Source organism: Hyperolius riggenbachi, chromosome 8 (assembly GCF_040937935.1).
Source record: "Hyperolius riggenbachi isolate aHypRig1 chromosome 8, aHypRig1.pri, whole genome shotgun sequence".
NCBI lineage: Eukaryota > Metazoa > Chordata > Amphibia > Anura > Hyperoliidae > Hyperolius > Hyperolius riggenbachi.
In genome coordinates, this window is record NC_090653.1 from 298,491,469 (window position 1) to 298,518,554 (window position 27,086).

Below are 27,086 nucleotides of genomic sequence, written 5' to 3' on the forward strand. Positions count from 1 at the left end.
TGTGTGTTCTCTTATCTTGCAGCCTGTGCTGTGGCCGGACTGTGGATGATGAGAGTTGTAGTATTATCTCTCCTGTGATGTGTGTTCTCTTATCTTGCAGCCTGTGCTGTGGCCGGACTGTGGATGATGAGAGTTGTAGTATTATCTCTCCTGTGATGTGTGTTCTCTTATCTTGCAGCCTGTGCTGTGGCCGGACTGTGGATGATGAGAGTTGTAGTATTATCTCTCCTGTGATGTGTGTTCTCTTATCTTGCAGCCTGTGCTGTGGCCGGACTGTGGATGATGAGAGTTGTAGTATTGTCTCTCCTCTGATAACTGTGTGTATTCTCTTATCTTGCAACCTGTGCTGTGGCCGGATTGTGGATGATGAGAGTTGTAGTAGTATCTCTCCTGTGATGTGTGTTCTCTTATCTTGCAGCCTGTGCTGTGGCCGGATTGTGGATGATGAGAGTTGTAGTAGTATCTCTCCTGTGATGTGTGTTCTCTTATCTTGCAGCCTGTGCTGTGGCCGGATTGTGGATGATGAGAGTTGTAGTATTATCTCTCCTGTGATGTGTGTTCTCTTATCTTGCAGCCTGTGCTGTGGCCGGATTGTGGATGATGAGAGTTGTAGTATTATCTCTCCTGTGATGTGTGTTCTCTTATCTTGCAGCCTGTGCTGTGGCCGGATTGTGGATGATGAGAGTTGTAGTATTATCTCTCCTGTGATGTGTGTTCTCTTATCTTGCAGCCTGTGCTGTGGCCGGATTGTGGATGATGAGAGTTGTAGTAGTATCTCTCCTGTGATGTGTGTTCTCTTATCTTGCAGCCTGTGCTGTGGCCGGATTGTGGATGATGAGAGTTGTAGTAGTATCTCTCCTGTGATGTGTGTTCTCTTATCTTGCAGCCTGTGCTGTGGCCGGATTGTGGATGATGAGAGTTGTAGTATTATCTCTCCTGTGATGTGTGTTCTCTTATCTTGCAGCCTGTGCTGTGGCCGGATTGTGGATGATGAGAGTTGTAGTATTATCTCTCCTGTGATGTGTGTTCTCTTATCTTGCAGCCTGTGCTGTGGCCGGATTGTGGATGATGAGAGTTGTAGTATTATCTCTCCTGTGATGTGTGTTCTCTTATCTTGCAGCCTGTGCTGTGGCCGGATTGTGGAGCTGCGTCACCATCAGCCCCATGAATATTGCCGCCGGAGTCTTCATGATGTGAGTAGATTCTTCTCTCCTGCTCTGCATGGATCTGTATTTCCAGCCACAGAGGAAGGGCAGAGTTACTTTCCATGTGGTTGTAGTGGAATCTAATGATCTGTTATTAGAAATGACTGTAGGAGTTTCCTCTCTCCTCCTGGCTGACCCACATTCCTGTTTCCATAGTGTGTTTGCATCTGCAGACTCTCTTCTGAGGGTTCTCTCTTGCCTGAGGACGTCTCTTTACTCCTCGCTAGAGTCAGTGAGATGCTAATATTCCCGGCAGATCGCTAGCTGAGCGGAAGTCGATAATCGGGATGTGCTGTACACATGGAGGATGGGCCGGTCTTCACAAGGAGCCGTGGCTGTTTCCGATTTGGCCGCGGCCCCCGTTGTGCTCCGCAGACCGAATTGCTAAGCCATGCACAGCTGTAGGGACTCGGTGTGTGCTGCAGAAATCGCATTATGCCGTCCAGAGTCACAACTCCATGCGATGTGCACGGCAAAGCACTGAACAGATAGGCAGCGTATCGCCCGCCCCTCTCGCCCGCAGGGACACTCTGCAGAATCACGCCGAATTCAGCACTAGTGGAAATATTCCCTATTGGTTTATCTCTCATGCATTAGCTCTCCTTACAGTTAAAGCGGACCTAAACTGAGAACTTCCTCTCTGCTTTAAAAGATAAGCAGCAGTATAATAACCTGTAAAGAAAAAACATTTCTTTGTTACAGCTGATACAATTCCTGCAATAAATCTGCAGTGTCTACTTCCTGCTTTCATGGAAGCCGACATAGGGTTAACATCCTGTGTTTACAAATTAGCTTCTCTGCCGAGACAGCCAGCTGCCACAGCTGAGAGATCAAATTACACTTGTGATTAGTCATAGATGAGGTGAAATTAGGGCTGGTGCACACCAGAGCGGCTCGTTTTTTCCACAAACGCAAACTCGGGGGGCTGCAGCATTTTTTAGATTTCTGAGGCGTTTCTTCCTCAATGTTAAAGTGTAGGAAAGTGGAAAACCGCTGTGGAAAACGCTAGATCAGAGCTGTTTTCCAGGCGTTTTTGTTACAGAAGTTGTTCAGTAACCGCATTACTGTAACAATATATGTAATCTGCTACACAAAAACACTCCAAAAAACCGCTAGGTATGTTTAGAAAACCTCTCCAAACATGCCTAGAATCGCTCTGAAATCTGCTCCCAAAACCGCTAGCGTATTGCGGATCTGTTAAAGGTTTTTGGTGTGCACTGGGCCCTAGACAGGCTAAACTCTCTAAATACATACAGGGCACATTTCTCTTTGTTTTCCTTCTGTCCTGTGTGCAGGAGTTCAGGTCCACTTTAAATGGAAGCTAAACTGAGAAGGATATGGATTTTCCCTTTTAAAATAATACTAGTTGCCTGGCTCTCCTGCTGATCCTGTGTCTCTATTGCTTTTAGCCACAGCCCCTGAACAAGCATGCAGCAGATCAGGTGCTCTGACTGAAGTCAGACTGGATTAGCTGCATGCTTGTTTCAGGTGTGTGATTGAGCCACTACTGCAGCCAAAGAGATCAGCAGGACTGCCAGGCAACTGGTATTGTTTAAAAGGAAACATCCATATCCTCCTCAGTTTAGGTTGGTGAAAAATACAGTACATAAGCTTTGTGATTCCCTGCTGGAAGCAATGCACACATAGTAAACTTGCAGTATTCTCTGTTGTCACTAGGTGGCAGCAGAGCTCTTCCAATGTTCACTATACTGTACTATACAAAATGTTTTCCCTTATGTGAGTCCTCATTCCGTTCACTTTTTCTTCTGAGTTTTAGGAGATAATTTTTGATCTTTAGTTTAAAATAAACAAATTTAAGCTCCCTGCAAATAAAAAAAACGACCAAAAAGTAAGAAAGGTTCAGTCAGAATTATTCGGAGTATTTTCTTGCCTGCTGGTGGGTTGAAGGGCATTTTATTAATAAGGTGTGAAGATCTCCCCCAGGAGAAGGCTTAGAAGTGCTCAATCACAAGAAAATGTATGCGTGCTCTACGCCAAGCTTAACCCTTTCAAGTCTAGCTGTGCAAATCTGGCTAAAATGGCTTACCATGAGACATGCTCACGCAGAAATGCATCTGCTTTCGCATGCCAAACTTTGCAGGGTCAAAAACCAATACCGCGAAGCGGTTGCCCTGCGGGAATTAGTTCATGCTATACAGCACTATCCAGGAGCGCCTCGGGGAGGCTTCCCATTGCCCCCATACAACCGGGGGGGGGCTGCAGGGCCCCAGGCTCTCTCACTGCCTAGGGGCCACAGCAACACCCCGGAGGTGGAGGCTGGGTAGCGCAGACGACCCCCCCCCAAGCGTGGCCGGCGCCGGGGGGGGGGCATCCGCACCCATCTCCCAAAAATTTAAAAACAGGCACTTACCTGAACGTCCATTGCGTTCTGCTGCTGCGCATCGACTCGGGGCACTGCATGGGAAAGGAGTGACGCATGGGTCACCCCGAGCTGTGGGGCTCAGGGCTGGCTCACACACATCACTCCAGAAGGGGGGGGAGGACAAGCACAGACAGCCCACTCATAGAGCAGGGCAACCGCTTCGCGGTATTGGTTTTTGACCCTGCAAAGTTTGGCATGCGAAAGCAGATGCATTTCTGCGTGAGCATGTCTCATGGTAAGCCATTTTAGCCAGATTTGCACAGCTAGACTTGAAAGGGTTAAGCTTGGTGTAGAGCACGCATACATTTTCTTGTGATTGAGAAGACTTAGAAGTATTGGGGGATTGAGTCAGGCGATGGAGTCACACCTGTCACATTTTAGACAATTAGAGGCTCACCAGTAGGTGGCGCTGTGTTCCGTGGAATTACATGACAGGAAGCCAACTGTGCGCCTGAAAATATGTCCCCCCACAGAACTGCTTTAATAGGTGGCCAGGCTTGCTCAGCTGTTGGGTAACGTCAGTTAGTTTCAGTGGGGGGGTGGGGGGTGTTGTCATTAGGGGTGTTTATCCTGTTAACCTCTTCCTCTCCTCTCCGCAGGGTGAACGCGCTGATCCTCTTCCTCTGTGAGGCGCCGTTCTGCTGTCAGTTCATCGAATTTGCGAATGCGGTGTCGGCAAAAGCTGACAAACTGCGGCCGTGGCAGAAAGCCTTCTTCTACTGCGGGTACAGTACTCACTACGCCATTATTACTCATGTTACACGTTATTACAGGGAGTCCCCGGCCAACTAATATGATAGGCACTTGTCTGAAGTACTTTGTTGAATAACATATAAGGAATATTACACAAATATTTGAAATACTATAGCTGAAGCATTTGAGCACCTCATAGTAGTGTTCTGTTTCCCCTTTCTCCCCCAATTGTTTCTCCTTTTACAATTGTCTGATGAAGCGGGAGGTTGACCCGTGAAACGCGTTGCATCAATGTTTTGGAGATTGTTATGAAATAAATATAATTGTGATATTAACGGCTAAAACTCAGCCTGGTCATTATTATACCAGAGGGAGGTGAATCCACTGACATCCCTCCTTTTAGACTGATTTTAATTATTTTATCCTACTTTGGCGCCTCTATTACTCATTTACTCATAATGTTCCACCTCTGTCCCCTGTACCCCCTTTGTTTGCAATGTCCACCATTAGACTATGGTAGGATTAGAGTGTGAGCTCCTCTGAGGACAGTCAGTGACATGACTATGTACCCTGTAATGTGCTGCAGGAGATGGCAGTGCTATATAAATACATAATAATAATATGGTAGGACATTATACTATGACTATGGTGGGATTAGATTGTGAGCTCCTCTGAGGACAGTCAGTGACATGACTATGTACTCTGTAATGTGCTGCAGAAGATGTCAGTGCTATATAAATACATAATAATAATATGGTAGGACATAAGGCTATGACTATGGTAGGGATTAGAGTGTGAGCTCCTCTGAGGACAGTCAGTGACATGACTATGTACACTGTAATGTGCTGCAGGAGATGTCAGTACTATATAAATACATAATAATAATATGGTAGGACATAAGGCTATGACTATGGTAGGGATTAGAGTGTGAGCTCCTCTGAGGACAGTCAGTGACATGACTATGTACACTGTAATGTGCTGCAGGAGATGTCAGTACTATATAAATACATAATAATAATATGGTAGGACATTAGACTATGACTATGGTAGGATTAGATTGTGAGCTCCTCTGAGGACAGTCAGTGACATGACTATGTACTCTGTAAAGTGCTGAAGGAGATGTCAGTGCTATTTAAATACATAATAATAATATGGTAGGACATTAGGCTATGACTATGGTAGGATTGGAGTGTGAGCTCCTCTGAGGACAGTCAGTGACATGACTATGTACTCTGTAATGTGCTGCAGAATATGTCAGTGCTATATAAATACATAATAATAATATGGTAGGACATTACACTATGACTATGGTAGGGATTCGATTGTGAGTTCCTCTGAGGACAGTCAGTGACATGACTATGTACTCTGTAATGTGCTGCAGAAGATGTCAGTGCTATATAAATACATAATAATAATATGGTAGGACATTAGGCTATGACTATGGTAGGATTAGATTGTGAGCTCCTCTGAGGACAGTCAGTGACATGACTATGTACTCTGTACAGTGCTGCAGGAGATGTCAGTGCTATATAAATACATAATAATAATATGGTAGGACATTAGACTATGACTATGGTAGGATTAGAGTGTGAGCTCTTCTGAGGACAGTCAGTGGCATGACTATGTACTCTGTAAAGTGCTGCAGGAGATGTCAGTGCTATATAAATACATAATAATAATATGGGAGGACATTAGACTATGACTATGGTAGGATTAGAGTGTGAGCTCCTCTGAGGACAGTCAGTGACATGACTATGTACTCTATGGTAGGATTAGATTATGAGCGTCTCTGAGGACAGTCAGCGACATGACTATGTACTCTGTACAGTGCTGCAGGAGATGTCAGTGCTATATAAATACATGATAATAAGATGGTAGGACATTAGACTATGACTATGGTAGGATTAGAGTGTGAGCTCCTCTGAGGACAGTCAGTGACGCGTACGTTAAAAAGGGGCGCTGGGAAAAAAGGGCGCCGGGTTTTTAACGATAAGCATGGATAACGTTTAAAAATGTATTGTACTGTATTTCGTTTAAAATTAATGTTTTTTAAAGTTATAAATCATTAAATAATGTGCATTAAATCGGCAATTGTAAAAACGTTAATCTTTCGTTTAAATACTGAAACGTATAATAACGTTAAAAAAAAATTTACTAAGTAACCCTCCCTGTACCTACCCCTAACCCCTAGACCCCCCTGTTGATGCCTAAACCTAAGACCCCCCCTGTTGGTGCCTAAGTAACCCTCCCTGTACCTACCCCTAACCCCTAGACCCCCCTGTTAGTGCCTAAACCTAAGACCCCCCTGTTGGTGCCTAAACCTAAGACCCCCCTGTTGGTGCCTAAACCTAAGACCCCCTGTTGGTGCCTAAACCTAAGACCCCCCTGTTGGTGCCTAAACCTAAGACCCCCCTGTTGGTGCCTAAACCTAAGACCCCCCTTTTGGTGCCTAAACCTAAGACCCCCCTGTTGGTGCCTAAACCTAAGACCCCCCCTGTTGGTGCCTAAACCTAAGACCCCCCCTGTTGGTGCCTAAACCTAAGACCCCCCTGTTGGTGCCTAAACCTAAGACCCCCCTGTTGGTTTTTTCGTTTAAAAATAATGTAAAAAAAAAATGTACTGTTTTTCGTTTAAAAATAATGTTTGAAAAAAAATATTGTACTGTTTTTCGTTTAAAAATAATATTTAAAAATGTATAAATCATTAAATAATGTGTAATCATGAGAAGCAGTAATAAAACATTAAGTCTCCGGGCGCCACTTTTAAAACGTTATTTTTCACCGGCGCCCTTTTTTCCTATCGGGCGCCCATTAAACGATATTTATTATAGGAGTGAATGGCGGCGCCCGATTTGTCCACTAGCCTCAGGCGCCCGAATTTACTGTTTCCGTCAGTGACATGACTATGTACTCTGTAATGTGCTGCAGAAGATGTCAGTGCTATATAAATACATGATAATAAGATGGTAGGACATTAGACTATGACTATGGTAGGATTAGATTATGAGCGTCTCTGAGGACAGTCAGTGACATGACTATGTACTCTGTACAGTGCTGCAGAAGATGTCAGTGCTGTATAAATACATAATAATAATATGGTAGGACATTAGACTATGACTATGGTAGGATTAGTGTGAGCTCCTCTGAGGACAGTTAGTGACATGACTATGTACTCTGTAATGTGCTGCAGAAGATGTCAGTGCTATATAAATACATAATAATAATAATATGGTAGGACATTAGACTATCACTATGGTAGGATTAGAGTGTGAGCTCCTCTGAGGACAGTCAGTGATATGACTATATACTCTGTACAGTGCTGCAGACGATGTCAGTGCTATATAAATACATAATAATAATAATATGGTAGGACATTAGACTATCACTATGGTAGGATTCGAGTGTGAGCTCCTCTGAGGGACAGTCAGTGACATGACTATGTACTCTGTACAGTGCTACAGGATATGTCAGTGCTATATAAATACATAATAATAATATGGTAGGACATTAGACTATGGCTATGGTAGGATTAGATTGTGAGCTCCTCTGAGGACAGTCAGTGACATGACTATGTACTCTGTAATGTGCTGCAGAAGATGTCAGTGCTTTATAAATACATAATAATAATATGGTAGGACATTAGACTATGACTATGGTAGGATTAGATTGTGAGCTCCTCTGAGGACAGTCAGTGACATGGCTATGTACTCTGTAATGTGCTGCAGAAGATGTCAGTGCTATATAAATACATAATAATAATATGGTAGGACATTAGACTATGACTATGGTAGGATTAGATTGTGAGCTCCTCTGAGGACAGTCAGTGACATGGCTATGTACTCTGTAATGTGCTGCAGAAGATGTCAGTGCTATATAAATACATAATAATAATATGGTTGGACATTAGACTATGACTATGGTAGGATTAGAGTGTCAGCTCCTCTGAGGACAGTCAGTGACATGACTATGTACTCTGTAATGTGCTGCAGGAGATGTCAGTGCTATATAAATACATAATAATAATATGGTAGGACATTAGACTATGACTATGGTAGGATTAGATTGTGAGCTCCTCTGAGGACAGTCAGTGACATGACTATGTACTCTGTAATGTGCTGCAGAAGATGTCAGTGCTTTATAAATACATAATAATAATATGGTAGGACATTAGGCTATGACTATGGTAGGATTCGAGTATGAGCTCCTCTGAGGACAGTCAGTGGCATGACTATGTACTCTGTAATGTGCTGCAGGAGATGTCAGTGCTTTATAAATACATAATAATAATATGGTAGGACATTAGACTATGGCTATGGTAGGATTAGATTGTGAGCTCCTCTGAGGACAGTCAGTGACATGACTATGTACTCTGTAATGTGCTGCAGAAGATGTCAGTGCTTTATAAATACATAATAATAATATGGTAGGACATTAGGCTATGACTATGGTAGGATTAGAGTGTGAGCTCCTCTGAGGACAGTCAGTGGCATGACTATGTACTCTGTAAAGTGCTGCAGGAGATGTCAGTGCTATATAAATACATAATAATAATATGGGAGGACATTACACTATGACTATGGTAGGATTAGTGTGAGCTCGTCTGAGGACAGTCAGAGACATGACTATGTACTCTGTAATGTGCTGCAGAAGATGTCAGTGCTATATAAATACATAATAATAATATGGTAGGACATTAGACTATGACTATGGTAGGATTAGAGTATGAGCTTCTCTGAGGGACAGTCAGTGACATGACTATGTACTCTGTAATGTGCTGCAGAAGATGTCAGTGCTATATAAATACATAATAATAATATGGTAGGACATTAGACTATGACTATGGTAGGATTAGAGTGTGAGCTCCTCTGAGGACAGTGAGTGACATGACTATGTACTCTGTAATGTGCTGCAGAAGATGTCAGTGCTATATAAATACATAATAATAATATGGTAGGACATTAGGCTATGACTATGGTAGGATTAGATTGTGAGCTCCTCTGAGGACAGTCAGTGACATGACTATGTACTCTGTAATGTGCTGCAGAAGATGTCAGTGCTATATAAATACATAATAATAATATGGTAGGACATTGGGCTATGACTATGGTAGGATTAGAGTGTGAGCTCCCCTAAGGTCAGTCAGTGACATGACTATGTGCTCTGTAATGTGCTGCAGAAGATGTCAGTGCTATATAAATACATAATAATAATATGGTAGGACATTAGACTATGATTATGGTAGGATTAGTGTGTGAGCTCCTCTGAGGACAGTCAGTGATATGACTATGTACTCTGTAATGTGCTGCAGGAGATGTCAGTGCTATATAAATACATAATAATAATATGGTAGGACATTAGACTATGACTATGGTAGGATTAGTGTGAGCTCCTCTGAGGACAGTCAGTGACATGACTATGTACTCTGTAATGTGCTGCAGAAGATGTCAGTGCTATATAAATACATAATAATAATATGGTTGGACATTACACTATGACTATGGTAGGATTAGTGTGAGCTCGTCTGAGGACAGTCAGAGACATGACTATGTACTCTGTAATGTGCTGCAGAAGATGTCAGTGCTATATAAATACATAATAATAATATGGTAGGACATTAGACTATGACTATGGTAGGATTAGAGTATGAGCTTCTCTGAGGGACAGTCAGTGACATGACTATGTACTCTGTAATGTGCTGCAGAAGATGTCAGTGCTATATAAATACATAATAATAATATGGTAGGACATTAGACTATGACTATGGTAGGATTAGATTGTGAGCTCCTCTGAGGACAGTCAGTGACATGACTATGTACTCTGTAATGTGCTGCAGGAGATGTCAGTGCTATATAAATATATAATAATAATATGGTAGGACATTAGACTATGACTATGGTAGGATTAGATTGTGAGCTCCTCTGAGGACAGTCAGTGACATGACTATGTACTCTGTAATGTGCTGCAGGAGATGTCAGTGCTATATAAATACATAATAATAATATGGTAGGACATTAGACTATGACTATGGTAGGATTAGAGTGTGAGCTCCTCTGAGGACAGTCAGTGACATGACTATGTACTCTGTAAAAGAAATTCCATCTGCCATGCAAATAGTGCAAGTTGTATGCAGTTTGGCATTTGGTCCCAGTTCCAGGCTGCATAGACTTTGTGTGATATTTTCATGCAAGCTGCAGTTCTTAGCATGTCATTGGCTGTCTCTGGTGAGGAGGTGTTATGATGAATACAGTTGTATAAAGCTTTCTCTTTATTCCCCACAGGATGGCGCTGTTCCCCATCTTCCTCAGCTTCACCTTCACCACGCTGTTTGGTAATGCCATCGCCTTTGCCTCTGGAGTCCTGTATGGTCTGTCTGCGCTCGGGAAAAAGTACGTTTCTATACAAGATGGGGTTCTGGGCGGTATTTGGCAAAATGAGAAGCTTCAGAATTTATTTATAATTGGGGATGACATTAAGGTTCCCATAATAACAGTACAATCATTTCCCAGTTGCCAGGTAACGCTCCAAGCATCGCATTATTACGCACCGCGAACGTGCCAGTGTGAAAGCGCCCTTTAAATATAACTGTGTGGCGTTTCGCTTCGATTATATTGTCCTTTAGACGGTGATGCATCAGACAGTGTGAAACGAGCCTCAATCATCAGATCTTCTTGTGTGATCCATTCATTACCACACATTTTAATTCACTCAGTTTCCCAGCAGTCTTTTCTCTGTTGTGATATGACCCAGCTGGAGGTTCCATGCATTTGCCAACTTATAGCAGATATTTTTATCAGGCCCATCCAGGTTTGTCCGCTCGCTTGTCTTCTCCAGCCCTGGAGAGCCGAAACTGTCAATGAAGTTTATCCATTTAAAGGGACCATGAGCACAAACTAAAAATGAAATCTGTACTTACCTGGGGCTTCCTCCAGCCCACCGTAGGCCGCAATGTCCCCTGGCGTCCTCCCGGTCCCGGCTATCGGCTTTGTTAGCAGATGACTACAGCCTGAAGTCCTTAGATCTGCTTCCCGCTTTGACTATATGCGTAATGACGCAGGTCGGGTACACGTCCTCACGTTGGCCGGTGAGAGATACCTGCGCATGCGCCGCTCTCTAATACTAAACCGCGCATGCGCAGGTCTCTCTCACCGGCCGGTGTGATTACGCATATACCCAAAGCGGGAAGCAGCCCTGACAACTTTAGGCTGAAGTCGTCTAATAACGTAGCCGGGAGCGGAAGAGGAGCCAGGAGGATGCCGGGTGACCTTGCGGCCTACGGTGGGCTGCAGGAAGCCCCAGGTAAGTCCCAATTTTATTTTTAATGAGTACTCGGGTCCCTTTTAATATTTTTGAGACAGTATATCGAGGCCCCCGGTGACTTCATCTTAGTTCTAAGGGCATAGATATACGTATCTCGCCACGATTGTGCGCTTCCGCGTGCGTTCACATTGCCGCCCGATAGTACACAGATCACATTCACAGATCTAAGTACCTGGGATTAACGCTCACCAACATTGATTAACGTGAAAGTACAGCATACACCCATTACTTCCTCCATACCTCCCAACTTTTTTGAAATGAGAAAGAGGGACACTTAAGCCACACCCCTGCTGCAACCCTTATCACACCCCCATCACACCCCTGGTCACACCCCCGTCACACCCCTAGTGACGCATACCATAAAGATTTTGTAAGAAAATTATGATGTTTTATAATTCAAACCACACTGGTCCTTTCTATCCTGGTTCATTTTCCTTTATATTAATATTTTAATACCGTATATGAATTATATAAATTTACAGCATAGGAATATAGTTTAAAGTCAGTTTTTCATTAGAAAAAACATATATCGTATATTCTGGTGTATAAGACGACCCCCCAACTTTTCCAGTTAAAATATAGAGTTTGGGAAATACTCGCCATATAAGACTACCCCTCCTCCAACGCACACCAAATAAAAATAAAAAAAAATCATGTACTGGTGCTGTGTCTGAACGGATACTGCTGCTGTACTGTATGTGTTACCCAATATATATATCAGTAAATAGTCAATTGACTTGTTGCATTGGTCAACTCTCCTTAAGTAGACTGGTCAGCTCTCCTTGTCTACCTGTTTATCAGAGCGGTATGGAAGAATAGATTGCGCTCCCTCAGCAGGGAGATCTGAGAGGGGGTAACAGGATAGGGCGTATCACCCAGCATCAATGACACCCGGCGTATAAGACGACCCCCAACTTTTCAGAAGATTTTCAAGGGTTAAAAAGTAGTCTTATACGCAGGAATATTACTTAAAGAGAGTCTGAAGCCATAATAAATGGCTTTTTTCCTTATATATAGCAGGGGCACGTCTGCCCCTGCTAAAACGCCGCTATCCCGCGGCTGAACGAGGGTCCTTTCCCCTCCAAATCCCACCCTGCAAAATCACGACCAACTTGGTCGTAGATTTTGCTGCCCCTGTGCGCTTCCGTGTGAGGCGAGGCTATGAGCTGCAGCCCTGCCTAACACGCGTCAGTCAGCGGGGGATCTCCGCCTCTCCCCCGCTCCTCTCAGTGAAGGAAGACTGAGAGGGGCGGGGGAGAGGCGGAGATCCGCCGCTGATAGACGCGTGTGAGGCAGGGCGGCAGTGCATAGCCCCGCCTCACACTGAAGCGCTCCCCGGACAGCACGGGGGATTTGGAGGGGAAAGGACCCTCGTTTAGCCGCGGGATAGCGGCGGTTTAGCAGGGGCACACATGCCCCTGCTATATATAAGCAAAAAAGCCATTTTAATTATGGCTTCAGACTCTCTTTAAGTCTGTACATCAGTCCTGAAAGAAGGACAAATGAGGAAGACAGAGGGACTGGGTTCCCAAAGAGGGACTGTCCCTCCGAAAGAGGGACAGTTGGGAGCCATGCTTCCGCCTGTGTACACAGTTTATACAGGAGGAATAAACAGGGTAGGGGGGACATCTAGTGGCCAAATAGTAAACTACACCCTAACACATTTATTCAATAAAAATGCATAAATCTCCCATTAATTACCCCCCCCCCCTCCCATATTTATCAAAATAAAACACTCTTATAAAAAATAAAGTGACATTTTAAAAAATAAAATACATAAATAGTTGCTTTAGGGTCTCAACTTTTTTTTAAAATGTATGTCGTGAGGGTATATTACTGTTCTTTTTGCAAATATGGGCTTGTAATTAGTGATGGATGCAAGACCGAAAAAATACAACTTTATTTACAAATAAAATATTGTCTCCATACATGTTTTACCTTCAGTAGCACATTTTATTTTTAAACTATAATGGCCAAAAACTGAGAAATAATATTTTTATTTTTTTCTTATTATTCCCCTTAAAATGCATTTAGAATAAAATAATTCTTAGCAAAATGTACCACCCAAAGGAAGTGTAATTGGTGGGGAAAAAAAACAAGATGTAGATCATTTTGTTATAAGCAGGGATAAAGTTATTGGCGACTGAATGGGAGGAGCGCTGACAGGTGAAAATTGCTCGTCCATCGGGAAAAACCCCTGATTGTTGAAGTGCTAAAATAATTTCCCCTTGCATGCAAATTGCATTCAGTCTGGTGCTGGCCCAATCCATGTCAACAGGAAATTTAATCATGTGATTGGTTCATTCCCAAGCTGATCGACCTTTATGATTGTGATCTCTTCCGTATCTATTATATCTCTATACATAACACCCCCTCCCCTCTGTATTTTAGGGGTGACGCCGTGTCTTATGCAAGACTCCAACAGAAGAAGCAGACAGACGAGGAGAAGCAGGAGGGCACATAAGGCAGGACTCCGCCTCTCAGACGAGGAGAAGCAGGCCGGCCTATAAGGGAGGACTCCACCCCTCAGACGAGGAGAAGTAGGCCGGCACTTAAGGCGGGACTCTGCACCTCTCTGACGTTTAATCAATTCTTCCATTTTTCTGCTGTTGAATTTTTGATGTGATCTTTTAAGGACTTTTTCGGACCTCTTGTGACATTTTCTGCTAAAGATTTTTGAGAATTTGGGGTTCTTTTTTTTTTTTTAAAGATAATTTTCGGTGGGATTTTATAAACTGTAGCAGCGTCATCATAACTCCAGCAAGGTTTGTGAAGCACAAAAAAGGAAATTCTGATCTTTTGTTCAGATTCTGATGATGAAAAACCAAATAAGATCTACGACTTCCACAAAGTCCCACCCAGAACTGGAATCTCTGAGAACTAACTGGAGACTGAGAATCATTGTCCTGTCTGTCTGGCCCAGTGAGTTTGCGGGGTTCGGTGCGTGGCTCTAACGATAGACAGATCTGGTTGTAGCAATCTAAATCACATTGTGTTGGTTGGAAATCAATTTGGGTCATTTTGTGATTTTGTTCAGCGACCAGTTGAAGTGGATTTTTGGTAGGTTTCGGTTAGAGCCATACCTTTTCAGGCGTTTGTTACTTTGCCGCCAGATCATGTACTTTAATCTGCTGAACGAGTATCGATCTTTGGCCACCATACGTTTGCAGGAAACCTGTCTGAAATCCGATATTTAAGTCCTGAATACAAACGGTCAGTGAGATACCAAAAAAAAAAAAATCTGATGCTAATTTCTGTGGAGCTTGGAGGCGGACCAATCAAACTTCAGCAGTTTCTGGATTTGATTGGTCAGGTGCCCATACACTAACAGATGGGGCAGCAGATTCAGTCATCAGACAGATCCCCCTCTTACTGATCTGATGGGGATCTGTTGCTGCCACACACACATTTTCAATAGATTTCAGCATGAGTCTGTTGTGCTGCCGGCTCCCCCCCCCCCCCCCTCCATTTGTATTGTGTCACCCCTGGATGCGTGGTGAGGGTTGCAGTGTACCCCCATTACCTCCAGGACGCAGTGTCCCGTGTGGTCTCCCCATTGCCACCAGGAGTCCGCAGTGACACGTGTGTGACCTTGTACATGCCATCAGGTTCTGGGGTACAGGAGCCCCCGGTGGCTATGTAGAGAAGTGACGGGACACAATCGGAGGTGCAGCGGGGGGAAAGGAGGGGGCAAGGGGTCCATCAGTCACCAATAGATTGATCCCCACTCCAGCCATGCACCAGGCTGAGACCTTTCCAGCATGACGGATCAATCATTTTGTCACACAGTAAAAGAAAACCATGACTATTGAAAGTATTGCACACAATTAATCAATATAGAGTAATAAATACATTTATTAAAGAGAACCAGAGATGAAGCACCCTCTTGTATTTTACCTTATAAATCAGTGGGAACATGACAGTAAACACCTAATCTGCCCTTTGTTTCATTGTTCTCTGTGTAATCTGACTGTTATCACCTCTGATAAGAACCCCCGACTGAGAAGTCAGGCTGCTCCGTCTAGCTTTGCTACAGAAAGATTATAGCTGAGTCTGTCTTCTGTGGTGTTATTTCAAGCCCAAGCCTGCCCCCTTGTGGCTTTGCTATAATGACTCAGCAATAATCATTCCCAGCAAAGCCAGATTTAATTGCTCAGTCTGGGATTCTTGTGACTGCTGATAACAGACACTTTTAGCAGTGAGGATGAAACAGAGAGCAGGGTAGGTGTTTTCTCTAATGTTCTTACTGATATACATGGTAAAATACACAAGGGTGCTTCGTCTCTGGTTCCCTTTAAGGCTCCCGTTTTTAACCATTTTTTATCTCCGAAGAAGCAGCCTGGAGGTGCGATACATGTGAGTTCCATCCCCTGTCAGACGTGCTCAGAAGCTTCAGTGTGCGCAGTGGGAAGCAGCTTTTCTTATAGCAATTATTTCACTTTTCACCGGCTGCAGTGATTTTTCATACATTGGCCATGGATGTTATATTGCGGAGTCCGGTCTAATGGTAGTGCAGGCGGGGTCCTCTTGTGATTTTGCAATATATTAGGCACCAGTGCCCTCTGTAGATATCCAATATTGATTTTGATTTGTGTATTATCCATAGTCCGCTATGTCTGGCAGTGTGGATTGTTTTTAATATTTTGGGATACGTCTTTAACCCATTCGCGTTCCGTTGTTTTCACTTGAGCAATGTTCACCTCCCATTGATTAGCCTATAACTTTATCACTACTTATCACAATGAACTGATCTATATCTTGTTTTTTCCGCCACCACTTAGGCTTTCTTTGGGGGGTACATTTTGCTAAGAGCCACTTTACTGTAAATCCATTTTAACAGGAAGAATAAGAAAAAAACGGAAAAAAATATTTCTCAGTTTTCAGCCATTATAGTTTTAAAATAATACATGCCTCCATAATTAAAACCCACGTAATTTATTTGCCCATATGTCCCGGTTATTACACCGTTAAAATTATGTCCCTATCACAATGTATGGCGACAATATTTTATTTGGAAATAAAGGTGCATTTTTTTTCCGTTTTGCATCTATCACTATTTACAAGTTTAAGATATAGAAATATTTCATCTTTACATTGATATTTAAAAAGTTTAGACCCTTAGGTAAATATTTACATGTTTTTTTGTTTTTTTTTTATATATTAAACATTTTATTTGGGTATTTTTGGGAGGGTGGGATGTAAACAGTAGTTTTTATAATGTAAATGTGTCTTGAGTTTTATTTTTTTCACTTTTAGCTGTAGTTTTACTTTTTGGCCACAAGATGGCGGCCATGAGTTTGTTTACATGACGTCACTCTAAGCGTAACATACGCTTAGAGCGACGCAGGGGGGAGGCAACAGCCAGAAAAAGCGGAGCTTCCGAGAGAAGCTGTCGCTTTTTTAGCGGGGGAGAGGAATTAGTGATCGGGCACCATAGCCCGATTCACTGATTGCCTGGCTAACGAACCGCGGGGCGGGAGCGCGCATGGTTCCTGGATGTAGTTTCTACGTCCAGGAACTAAAAGGTTAATAAATGTATTTATTACTCTATATTGATTAATTGTGTGCAATACTTTCAATAGTCATGGTTTTCTTTTACTGTGTGATTTGGTAGTCATTATTTCCATGACAATGATCTATTACGTGTTGTTGCCCTATCTTTTTGTGAGTATGGATCAATCATTTTGATCAGTTTTGGCCAATAAATTGATTGGACAGGCGTATTGCGGCATTGATCTCTGCCGGATTCGATCATTACGATCGAATCTGCAGGATATCGTTGTCGCAAATCATGTAATGTTTGGGCACCTTCACTCTGCATAAAATTTGCATCGACTCTTAATCATTAGCATCTCATTGACCATCACTTGAGTCCTGAACAACCGAATCTGTTCTCGTGGGTTGACATGTGTAGGGGTCAACGTTAGAATCTCAACCGGGATTTAATTGTGTCTGTCTCTCTTTAATAAGGAGATCCACACTTCTAGCCCTCATACTAAAGTTGGGAGGGGCTTCATATGCAAATTAGCCTATGTCTTAAACCACACCCACAATTTGTTGTAAGTGCCCGCCTGCTTTAAGAATTGAGATAATGAGAATCCAGGTTTGCATGCAATTTGTATGCACCTTGGACTTTGGCAATCTGTTAACCAGGAAGTACATTTGCCTGAATTATAAGATGCATATATTTGTATGCAGGCCTAAATTATTCGCATTTTGTTGACCATCTCTGGTCGGAGAACACTGGACATTATGGCAGCCGTGCTTAAAGTGGATCTGAACTCTTGCACAGGACAGAAGGAAAACCTAGAGAAATGCACCCTGTATGTATTTAGAGAGTTTAGGTTGTCTAATTCCCCCCTCATCTGTAACTAATCACCAGTGTAATCTCATCTCTCAGCTGTGTCAGCTCAGGAATCTCCTCTGCCTGAGTAGAGAAGCTAATTTGTAAACACAGGATGCTAACAATATGGCTGCTTCTATGAAAGCAGGAAGTGGGCACACTGCAGATTTATTGCCGGATTTCTATCCACTGTTACAAAGAAATGTTTTTTTATGCTGTTGCTTTTCTTTTAGAGCATAAATGTCAAACTCCGGCCCGCGGGCCAAATCTGGCCCTCAGAGCCATTTAATTTTGCATCCAAGTGGTTTCCCCACTTTGCATTATGTTTGGCGTACTCTAGACCACCAGGGAAGCCATATAGGGGGAGGTAGGGGAAAGCACTAAACACCAGAGAACTGTGCAGGGGAGGGAGAACCACTAGACACCAGGGAAGCCATATGGGGGAGGGAGGGTGAAAGCACTAAACACCAGAGAACTGTGCAGGGGAGGGAGGGGAGCACTAGACACCAGGGGACTGTGCAGGGGAGGGAGGGGAGCACTAGACACCAGGGGACTGTGCAGGGGAGGGAGGGGAGCACTAGACACCAGGGGACTGTGCAGGGGAGGGAGGGGAGCACTAGACACCAGGGGACTGTGCAGGGGAGGGAGGGGAGCACTAGACACCAGGGGACTGTGCAGGGGAGGGAGGGGAGCACTAGACACCAGGGGACTGTGCAGGGGAGGGAGGGGAGCACTAGACACCAGGGGACTGTGCAGGGGAGGGAGGGGAGCACTAGACAGCAGGGGACTGTGCAGGGGAGGGAGGGGAGCACTAGACACCAGGGGACTGTATAGGAGAGGGAGGGGAGCACTAGACACCAGGGAACTGTTATAGTGGAGGGAGGGAAGCACTAGACACCAGGGAACTGTATAGTGGAGGGAGGGGAACACTAGACACCAGGGAACTGTATAGTGGAGGGAGGGAACCAGTAGGCACCAGGGAACTGTATAGTGGAGGGAGGGGAGCACTAGACACCAGGGGACTGTATAGGAGAGGGAGGGGAGCACTAGACACCAGGGAACTGTTATAGTGGAGGGAGGGGAGCACTAGACACCAGGGAACTGTATAGTGGAGGGAGGGGAACACTAGACACCAGGGAACTGTATAGTGGAGGGAGGGAACCAGTAGGCACCAGGGAACTGTATAGTGGAGGGAGGGGAGCACTAGACACCAGGGAACTGTATAGTGGAGGGACGGAGGCCATTACACACCAGGGAGCTTTAGAAGGAAAGGAGATGGCCAGTAGACATTGAGGTTGGCTGGACCCAGTGTTCACTTTCGGCCCACTTTGTGTTTGAGTTTGACACCCCTGCATTAGAACAGAGAGGAAGTTCTGAGTTCAGGTCCGCTTTACGAGGACGATCTGCTCTGTAAACCTTATAAATGATATAAATCTGCTGCAAGCGTCTGTCCGTTGGCCGCGGGGGGCTCAGACACGACGTTACTCTTACTTGATACAGACTAGCTGTTTTATGTGTAGTCATCACTTGTTAAATCAAATTATTATTTCCTGTAGTTCTCTAATAATTTATTTCACTTTGAAGATTAAGGAATATTGGAAGAAAGAATGATAATAATGCGATTTCTGAAGATTTTGATGAATGTTTTTACTTCTGACCGTTTAGAGCTGATTTCTCAGATTTTTAGTATCTTTCCAGTTGTTTCTGTAAATTAACTTTGTTAGTTAAAATCTGGGGGGGGGGGGGGAGGGGGGAGGAACTGAGCGAATATTCACCCTCATGATGATGTCATAGCGTCCAGGCGAGCGGATTGGCTGGGCTCACTGTCAGGGTTAGGATTGGCCAATAAGTTGGGGGGTGGAGCTTACAGTGGTATAGTCTAGTAATTCATGACAGCCAATCAGATTTCAGCGTATTGCAGCAGCTGCGGTTGATGAATAAAGTGGTTATTATTGTTAGAAGGATCAATCTATGTAAAGTGCTACTTCAGCGGCAGCTGGGCAGAGCAGGGAACTCAGGAGGGCAGAGATATCACCAACAGAATCCCCATAAGAGAGAACATTGTTAGGGGATTATCTCTGCCGCCTCCAGCAAACACTGAAATGTCATTTTCTAGTGGAGTCGGTTTTTAAGCTAGGTACACACCATGCAATTTCCTGTTCAGTCGATAATTTTCCACACGTTCGATCTGCTACCGATCGATTATCAGATCACTATTGCACAAAATCGATCCAGTTATCGATCGGGAGCAGATTGGAGATGTCGGAAATGATTTTTTCGATCTGATGGGAAATTTGATGGTGTGTACCGGGCCCTACATTCACTGGGGATGACTTACAGGAACTGTAGTGAAAATAACATATTGAATAACATTGCTTATTTATTTAATTTATAATATTAATTTATGGATTATTTAGTCAGTGTTTGATCATTGTAAGAGCTTTCCTCTCCCTGATTTACATTCTGAAATGTATCACTGGTGGTGACAGCTTTAGTTCTGTCAGGTAATCTCTGTGGAATGTTTGTTTCTGAGAATTCCAAATCCAGTGAAAATAACGCTTGGTTTCCCAGAATGCTCTAGGAGCAAAATTCTGCATAGCTAAATAGACTAGGTTATGACATCACTGCGAGGGTGTGGCTACATACAGGGCCTCTTTACTGCATTCTGCTATATGTCACTACAGGGCCTCTTTACTGCATTCTGCTATATGTCACTACAGGGCCTCTTTACTGCATTCTGCTATATGTCACTACAGAGCCTCTTCAAGTTGCACAGAAAAGGGAATATTTGATAAACATTTTGCACTTTTTTAATGCTGTGAATGTGGGATTCTCAGTGAGGATGAACTACAAATCCCAGCTCTCCAACTTGTGGTTTCACCACCCCAGACTCCTCCTCCAGCAGTGTAGTCTCCTCCCACCAGCAGGGCTCATTCGCTTCAGTGATCGGCAGTCTTCTCTCTCTGGCTGGTCTATCCAAGTGGACCTGTCAGGTTCTTTAACATTTGTCACATGCATATAGGTTGTCATCAGCGGTGGTCTTTCCAGCTTGCATGCAAATATAATGTAAAATGTATGCAGTGTGGAAAAGGGCCAATCAGAATGGTCAGGAAGTGCCCAGTTGCAAGCTGCCACCTTAGCTGAGGGGATCTGATTGGCTGGGTGACTGCAGGAAAGGGGCAGGGCAATGCCTGAAGCCTCTGTTCCGGTATTTGGGGCGTCCGCAGGATCATTTCGGTGTGTGTGTTACGGCTGGCTGTAATGCAGAGGTGGCCATTGGTTAATAAGATGCTAATCATTCTGAGTTGATGCAAATGTTATGCTGATTTTATTAAAAAAAAAATATGCAGCTGCTGCCAGTGATTGGATCAGAGCAATCAATACATCTTGCTGTGTGTGGGACTTTCTGTCCGCCTTACTCTGCTGCATCCTTCCGGCCATTCCGTTTCCCTCAATTCCGTCCATCAGCATTGCTAAAATCCTCCCATTAAATACTGACACATCTAAGTTATGCAGGTTCCGGGGCTACTTACACTAAATCTGTGCCTAAACTGTACCTAACAACCCACAACCCCTGTATAATTCATATGTCAGTGATTAATGGAATGAGCTGGCAACACTACCGTCCATTTATGCACTAAAAGGTGGGGAGCTTCACACCCCATAATCCTTTGTGGCAGTCATGTGATATGAATCACTATTCCCCACCCATCCTAATGATGTCACCATGTCACTCCGCCCTCTAATGCATAATGTCTGTATAATAGAATGCCTCTACTGCTGGGAGGGGTAAGATGGTAACATCACAAGCAGAGGGCGGGGCTTAACATCATGTGACTATGGCAGGGAAATGTGGGATCTGAAGTCCTTCCCATAAGCCACGCCTACTTTTCTATCCTGCCAGGAACTGTGAAAAACGTAGTGAGGAAATGTTAGTCGTGTTAGTTTGTGACTTGCAGCGAGCGCACAGTGGCTTATTCCTTAATCCCAGCAACCAATCAGAAATCCCCTCTGCAGGGATGCTGTGTGGGGTTACTTTGCATCCTGCTCCTCACTCCTTATGTTGCTACTTGAGAATTAAACCATTTGGATTGGCTTAGATGCTACCTGCATACAAATTGCATTACATCTGCATGCAAGTCAGCATTATTCGCATTGCATTGACCATGAAAATTAGACTTAATATGTAGGAGGAGGTGGATCTGACCAGCACAACCCCTCCCCCCCCCCTCTTTGTATTTCTGGAATGCTACTAATCACCCATTAATAGGAGCAGATATAAAACACTAATACATTTTGTACATTTCTGTATGATGTAGTGTTGGATTTACTGTTCTCTACATTCTGAGGTTTGATATGTTTCTGTCTATGCAGTGAATAAAGACGATGCCTTTCTACCTCCCGCTGTACCGTGTCTGCCTCGTGTCATCGGTGATACCGCTGTAAAAAAAAAAAAAAATCTCTGTGTAATTGCAAAGTGCAGCTGCGATCCCTGGTGTGTCCGCATGACAGAACCGGCTATACAGGTCACATCTGTGAAGGTTCAGGAATGATTCTGATGGGCCTGATAAAGGATCCGCCGCGTGCGTTTTTGTTTAAAGGGAACCAGAGACGAAGCATTCTTGTGTATTTTACCATGTATATCAGTAAGAACATTAGAGAAAACACTTACCATGCTCTCTGTTTCACCCTCACTGCTAAAAGTGTCTGTTATCAGCTGTCACAAGAATTCCAGACTGAGCAATTAAATCTGGCTTTGCTGGGAATGATTATTGCTGAGTCATTATAGCAAAGCCACAAGGGGGCAGGCTTGGGCTTGAAATAACACCACAGAAGACAGACTTAGCTATAATCTTTCTGTAGCAAAGCTAGACGGAGCAGCCTGACTTCTCAGTCGGGGATTCTTATCAGAGGTGATAACAGTCAGATTACACAGAGAACAATGAAACAAAGGGCAGATTAGGTGTTTACTGTCATGTTCCCACTGATTTATAAGGTAAAATACAAGAGGGTGCTTCATCTCTGGTTCTCTTTAAGAACCCATGTCAATGCATGTCGTCATTGACATGGTTAAAATCGCGTTGTGAAAATCGCAAGCGATTCCGTGTGAAAACCCGCATAGAAACGGCAACGAAACCGCATGCGGATTTGTTGCTGCGATTTTCCCATCGAAATTGCGCCGCACAAGTGGAAACGGGCCCTTAGCCATTAGATGGCTCGATTGAAAATTTCCGACATGTCCAATCACCTGCCGGATTGATTCCGCGCTCGATACCGTGGGCGGGACAATGGAAAAAGATAAGAAAAACGAGCAGAAGATAAGAGAAACGGCCGCGGGGACGAGCGGGAATCGATCCGGTGGCATTATCGAGCGGTACAAACCGTGCATTCCTGGCATAAAACCTGCTCACAGCTCGTAACACTCAGTCCAAAAGCTGAACATGTATACGCTTTTGTTCTAATAAACTCTGATATAGCACACATTATAGTATACTGAGTGTCCAGTCTGTAATAGAAAACCTGTCTTTTGGCCCCTGTGGGATTCTGTATTCTGCTATAGTGGAAAGTGGGTGGGGCATGTGTTAATACGTCAGTCAGAGACCCAGGAGCCGTGGTCGGTGGGCAGGCTGGCAGCCACTTGTAGCTGTCTCGCTCTCTGCACACGACTCTGGGCCTGTGTGGATCACCTCAAATGCACCAGCAGATGAGACCTATGCTTCCGGTGCCAGCTGCTGCCTGATCACTGAGGGAATTGCCTATCATCTGTGACTTGCTTGTGCATGGCTGCAACACTACAGCATCATCCAGGCTGCACAGACATATGGACAGAGGAGCACACTATCAGTACTGTACCTGCATTACCTGGTGAGGCCTTCCTGTGTAAGCTGCTCCCTGATTACTGAGGGAATTTCCTGTCATCTGTGACTTGCTTGTGCATGGCTGCAACGCTCCAGTATCATCCAGGCTGCACAGAAATGTGGACAGAGGAGCACACTATCAGTACAGATTTTAGCAGGGGGAAGATTCTGGATCCTAATGAGATTTCACCGTCTTCCTTTGCCAGCCCGATCCAGCGATGGTAACCAGAGAGGGGACCCGATCAGACTCGGCAGGAGCCCGAGCAGACAGGCGGTACTGCGCATGCTGCACACTGACAGCTGCCGACAAGCAGATCTGCGGGAGGTCTCAGCAACTCCCAATTACTGACTGAATTAGGATCCAGTACTGTAGTATGCTTTATGCACGGAGTATGGCCATTTCTGATATAGTAAAACCACTCTGCCCAGTCCCTTGGAGCTTATTATAAGGAGATTCTACTGTATATAATATTCTGATGAGCAGCTCAGCCCACCAAAGTCCACCTATAACAGGAATATCAGCTCTGCCCGGAGTTTCCTCTTACTAAATGTCATTTCTAGCGGCTGCCTGAATGAGTTCATGTCTGGGAACTGAGGTCATATTGCTGAGTTATGCTGTTACACTATTTCCCCATAGTACGCCTTGCCCCATTCTGTGGGTTCTATAGTGCTGCTAATGCGGTTCATTGTATTGTGCAAACTCTTCCCAGCCTTATGCTGACACAGGAGACCAAACTCAAGCAAATCTGTATAAGCCATTGATCTGTTCCTGTACTGATAGTAAACTAGCTGCAGTGTGTGCTGATATCTGCTACCTCCAGTATCTAAAGTACAGTATTGTTACTTTGTCACTTACGGTAGGCAGCAAAAATTTGACAGGTCTTGTACTAGTCCAGCTCCTCATGGGAGAGTCTAATTATTTCTAATTTGGGGAGTATGGCTACCGCAATGCATCACTGAAAGTTACAGAGTTTCAGATCCTTTACCTGCCTGGAAGTCCACTCCATGGCAACAGAAGGTGCTGCCATCAGGCTGTAGACTAGCAACATGTCTGTACAGCACTCGGCCCCAAATAGTGTGTCCACACACCTTTACTTCAGTGGTGATGCAAAGTACACAACAGCTGTACACAAACTATACACTAGAAAGTTTAATCTACACAAAGTCAGAGTTAAAATTCCAAACGACCAAAATTCCGTAGTAAATTTTTTTTAAACCTACTAAAACCAAAATGAACAAGGAAGGCATTCAATTATTAAACCAACTAAAACAACCTAAAATCATTTTCTGCATTAATTAAGGTCTCTCAGTTCCCTGCATGAGCCAATCAAACATTGTCAGCTAGATCACTGCGGTCACCCCGACATGCTGCAGGCTCTGGGGGCGTGTTTAGGCAAATTACAGGAGAAGACAGCAGAGGAAGGGGCGGAGTCTTTCATACGTCAGTGATGGGAGGAGTATGCAGTGATATCGGCTGTGCAGTCTGGCAGGGGTGTTGGACTCACAAGACCGTCTCACACATATGTTTCTGTCATGTATGTAGCTAGCTGTATGTTCTGCTCTACACGGCAGTTGAGGAGATTATGAAAGTATTTTGCAGGTCAAATACAATTCAAGGCAGCGGAACAATCGCCGAGTCCCGGAATATCCCAGAGTCCAGCTGAGAGAGGGCGGAGATCTGTAAGTGACGTAGTTCAGTACGGCACATGTTGTGTACCAGGACGCGGTACACAGAGCAGTTCATCTGTCTCACCACCGGAGGGCGCTCCTCGGACTACCTCATGAAAGACTTGCGACCCGTGCGGAAGTACATATCGATCTGTTCCAGCGTCCGGCCCTTGGTCTCCGGGACACAGCAGTGCGTGAAGAGCAGGCCGCACATGCAGATGATGGTGAAGAAGAAGAATGGCGTCTCCAGATTGAAGGCGTTCTGTGGAAACAAACGTTCAGACTTTATCGTCGGATCCAAGAGAATAGATAACGTTATAATTTCATGAGAGCGCAATGCAGCGACGCCGGGCACAGAACCAGGGAGCGGATCCCCAATACCAGTGAGGCCTTTTTCTCATGGACGGCTGAACTGCTCATTTACTAACCAGATCAGCTCCCCAGCCACATACAGCCGAATGGTAGCGGTTGGTAATGCCGTGTGTTACGTTTGGCACACGGCGGCATTACTTGGCAGCAAAAACACTTTCGCATGTTGTGCCTAAGCATGGCAGACGCAACTACATGGTAGGAAGGAACGCCTGTCCATCGCCAGTGCTGAGTGCGAGCAAGCGCCGGACCGATGCCCAGGAGCAGCTGACAGGCGGTGAATGTCCCATCTTTACCTTCAGCTGCCCATGGAACAGAGGCCTAAGTCGGCGACCTTTGAACCGGACGTAGTTGTGCTGCGCATGCGCTATGTCTCAGTGACTTCACCTAAAAAGCTGAATGAGCCACGTGCATGGGCCACGAGCGCAAGGACCGCAGACGCACTGAGACGCTGCGCACACGCAGCACAACTAGATCCAGTTCAAAGGTCACAGACTTACTCCGCTTGCAGCCTACACTGGGGCGACTTACTGGTGTTTGCAAACCTGCCGACACCTGCTGTAGGGTGTATATGCCCTCTGTTTCCCCTGTTTTTCTGCCTCGGTATTCCTTTTAAAGGGGAACTGAAGAGAGAGGTATATGGAGGCTGCCATGTTTATTTCCTTTGAAGCAATACGAGTTGCCTGGCTGCCCTGCTGATCCTCTTCCTCTAATACTATTAGCCATAGCCCCTGAACAAGCATGCAGCAGATCAGATGTTTAAGACTTTAACCCTCCTGGCGGTCAATTAAAACCGCCAGGGGGCAGCGCAGCACTTTTTTTTTTTTAAAAATCATGTAGCTAGCCTAGCGCTAGCTACATGATAGCCGCTGTGCAGCGGCATCCCCCCAGCCCTCTTCCGTCCAGATATCCCGTTCTGAATGGGATTTTCATTAGGGCTTCCCCCATCGCCATGGCAACGGGCGGGATGACGTCATCGATGACGTGACGTCGTTAAGATCAGATCTGACAAGACTAGCTGCATGCTTGTTTCTGGTGTTATTCAGATACTACTGCAGAGAAATAGACCAGCAGGGCTGCCAGGGAACTGGTATTAATTAAAAGGAAATAAATATGGCAGCCTCCGTATACCTCTTACTTCAGTTCCCCTTTAAGGACAACTGAAGCGAGAGGGGTATGGAAGCTGCCATATCAATTTCCTGTTAAGCAATACCAGTTGCCTGGCACTGGCTATCCTGCTGATCCTCTAAT

The 27,086-nt window shown here is 44.6% G+C and overlaps 2 protein-coding genes across 3 annotated transcripts in view; one reads left to right on the top strand and one right to left on the bottom strand.

Moving 5' to 3' along the window:
• CACFD1 (calcium channel flower domain containing 1) overlaps window positions 1-16,709 on the top strand; it is a 37,036-nt gene extending 20,327 nt beyond the window's left edge. Inside the window, exons 3-6 of the mRNA XM_068249955.1 lie at window positions 1,121-1,193; window positions 4,188-4,313; window positions 10,559-10,666; window positions 13,989-16,709. Coding sequence (XP_068106056.1) covers window positions 1,121-1,193; window positions 4,188-4,313; window positions 10,559-10,666; window positions 13,989-14,061 — 380 coding nt within the window. The 3' untranslated portion in view covers window positions 14,062-16,709. The remainder of the gene's footprint in view (window positions 1-1,120; window positions 1,194-4,187; window positions 4,314-10,558; window positions 10,667-13,988) is intronic.
• An 8,315-nt stretch (window positions 16,710-25,024) lies between these two features.
• SLC2A6 (solute carrier family 2 member 6) overlaps window positions 25,025-27,086 on the bottom strand; it is a 290,346-nt gene continuing 288,284 nt past the window's right edge. For both annotated transcript variants that reach the window (XM_068249220.1, XM_068249217.1), the window contains one exon: window positions 25,025-25,728. In XM_068249220.1, the coding sequence (XP_068105321.1) occupies window positions 25,573-25,728 (156 nt within the window). In that variant the 3' untranslated portion in view covers window positions 25,025-25,572. The remainder of the gene's footprint in view (window positions 25,729-27,086) is intronic.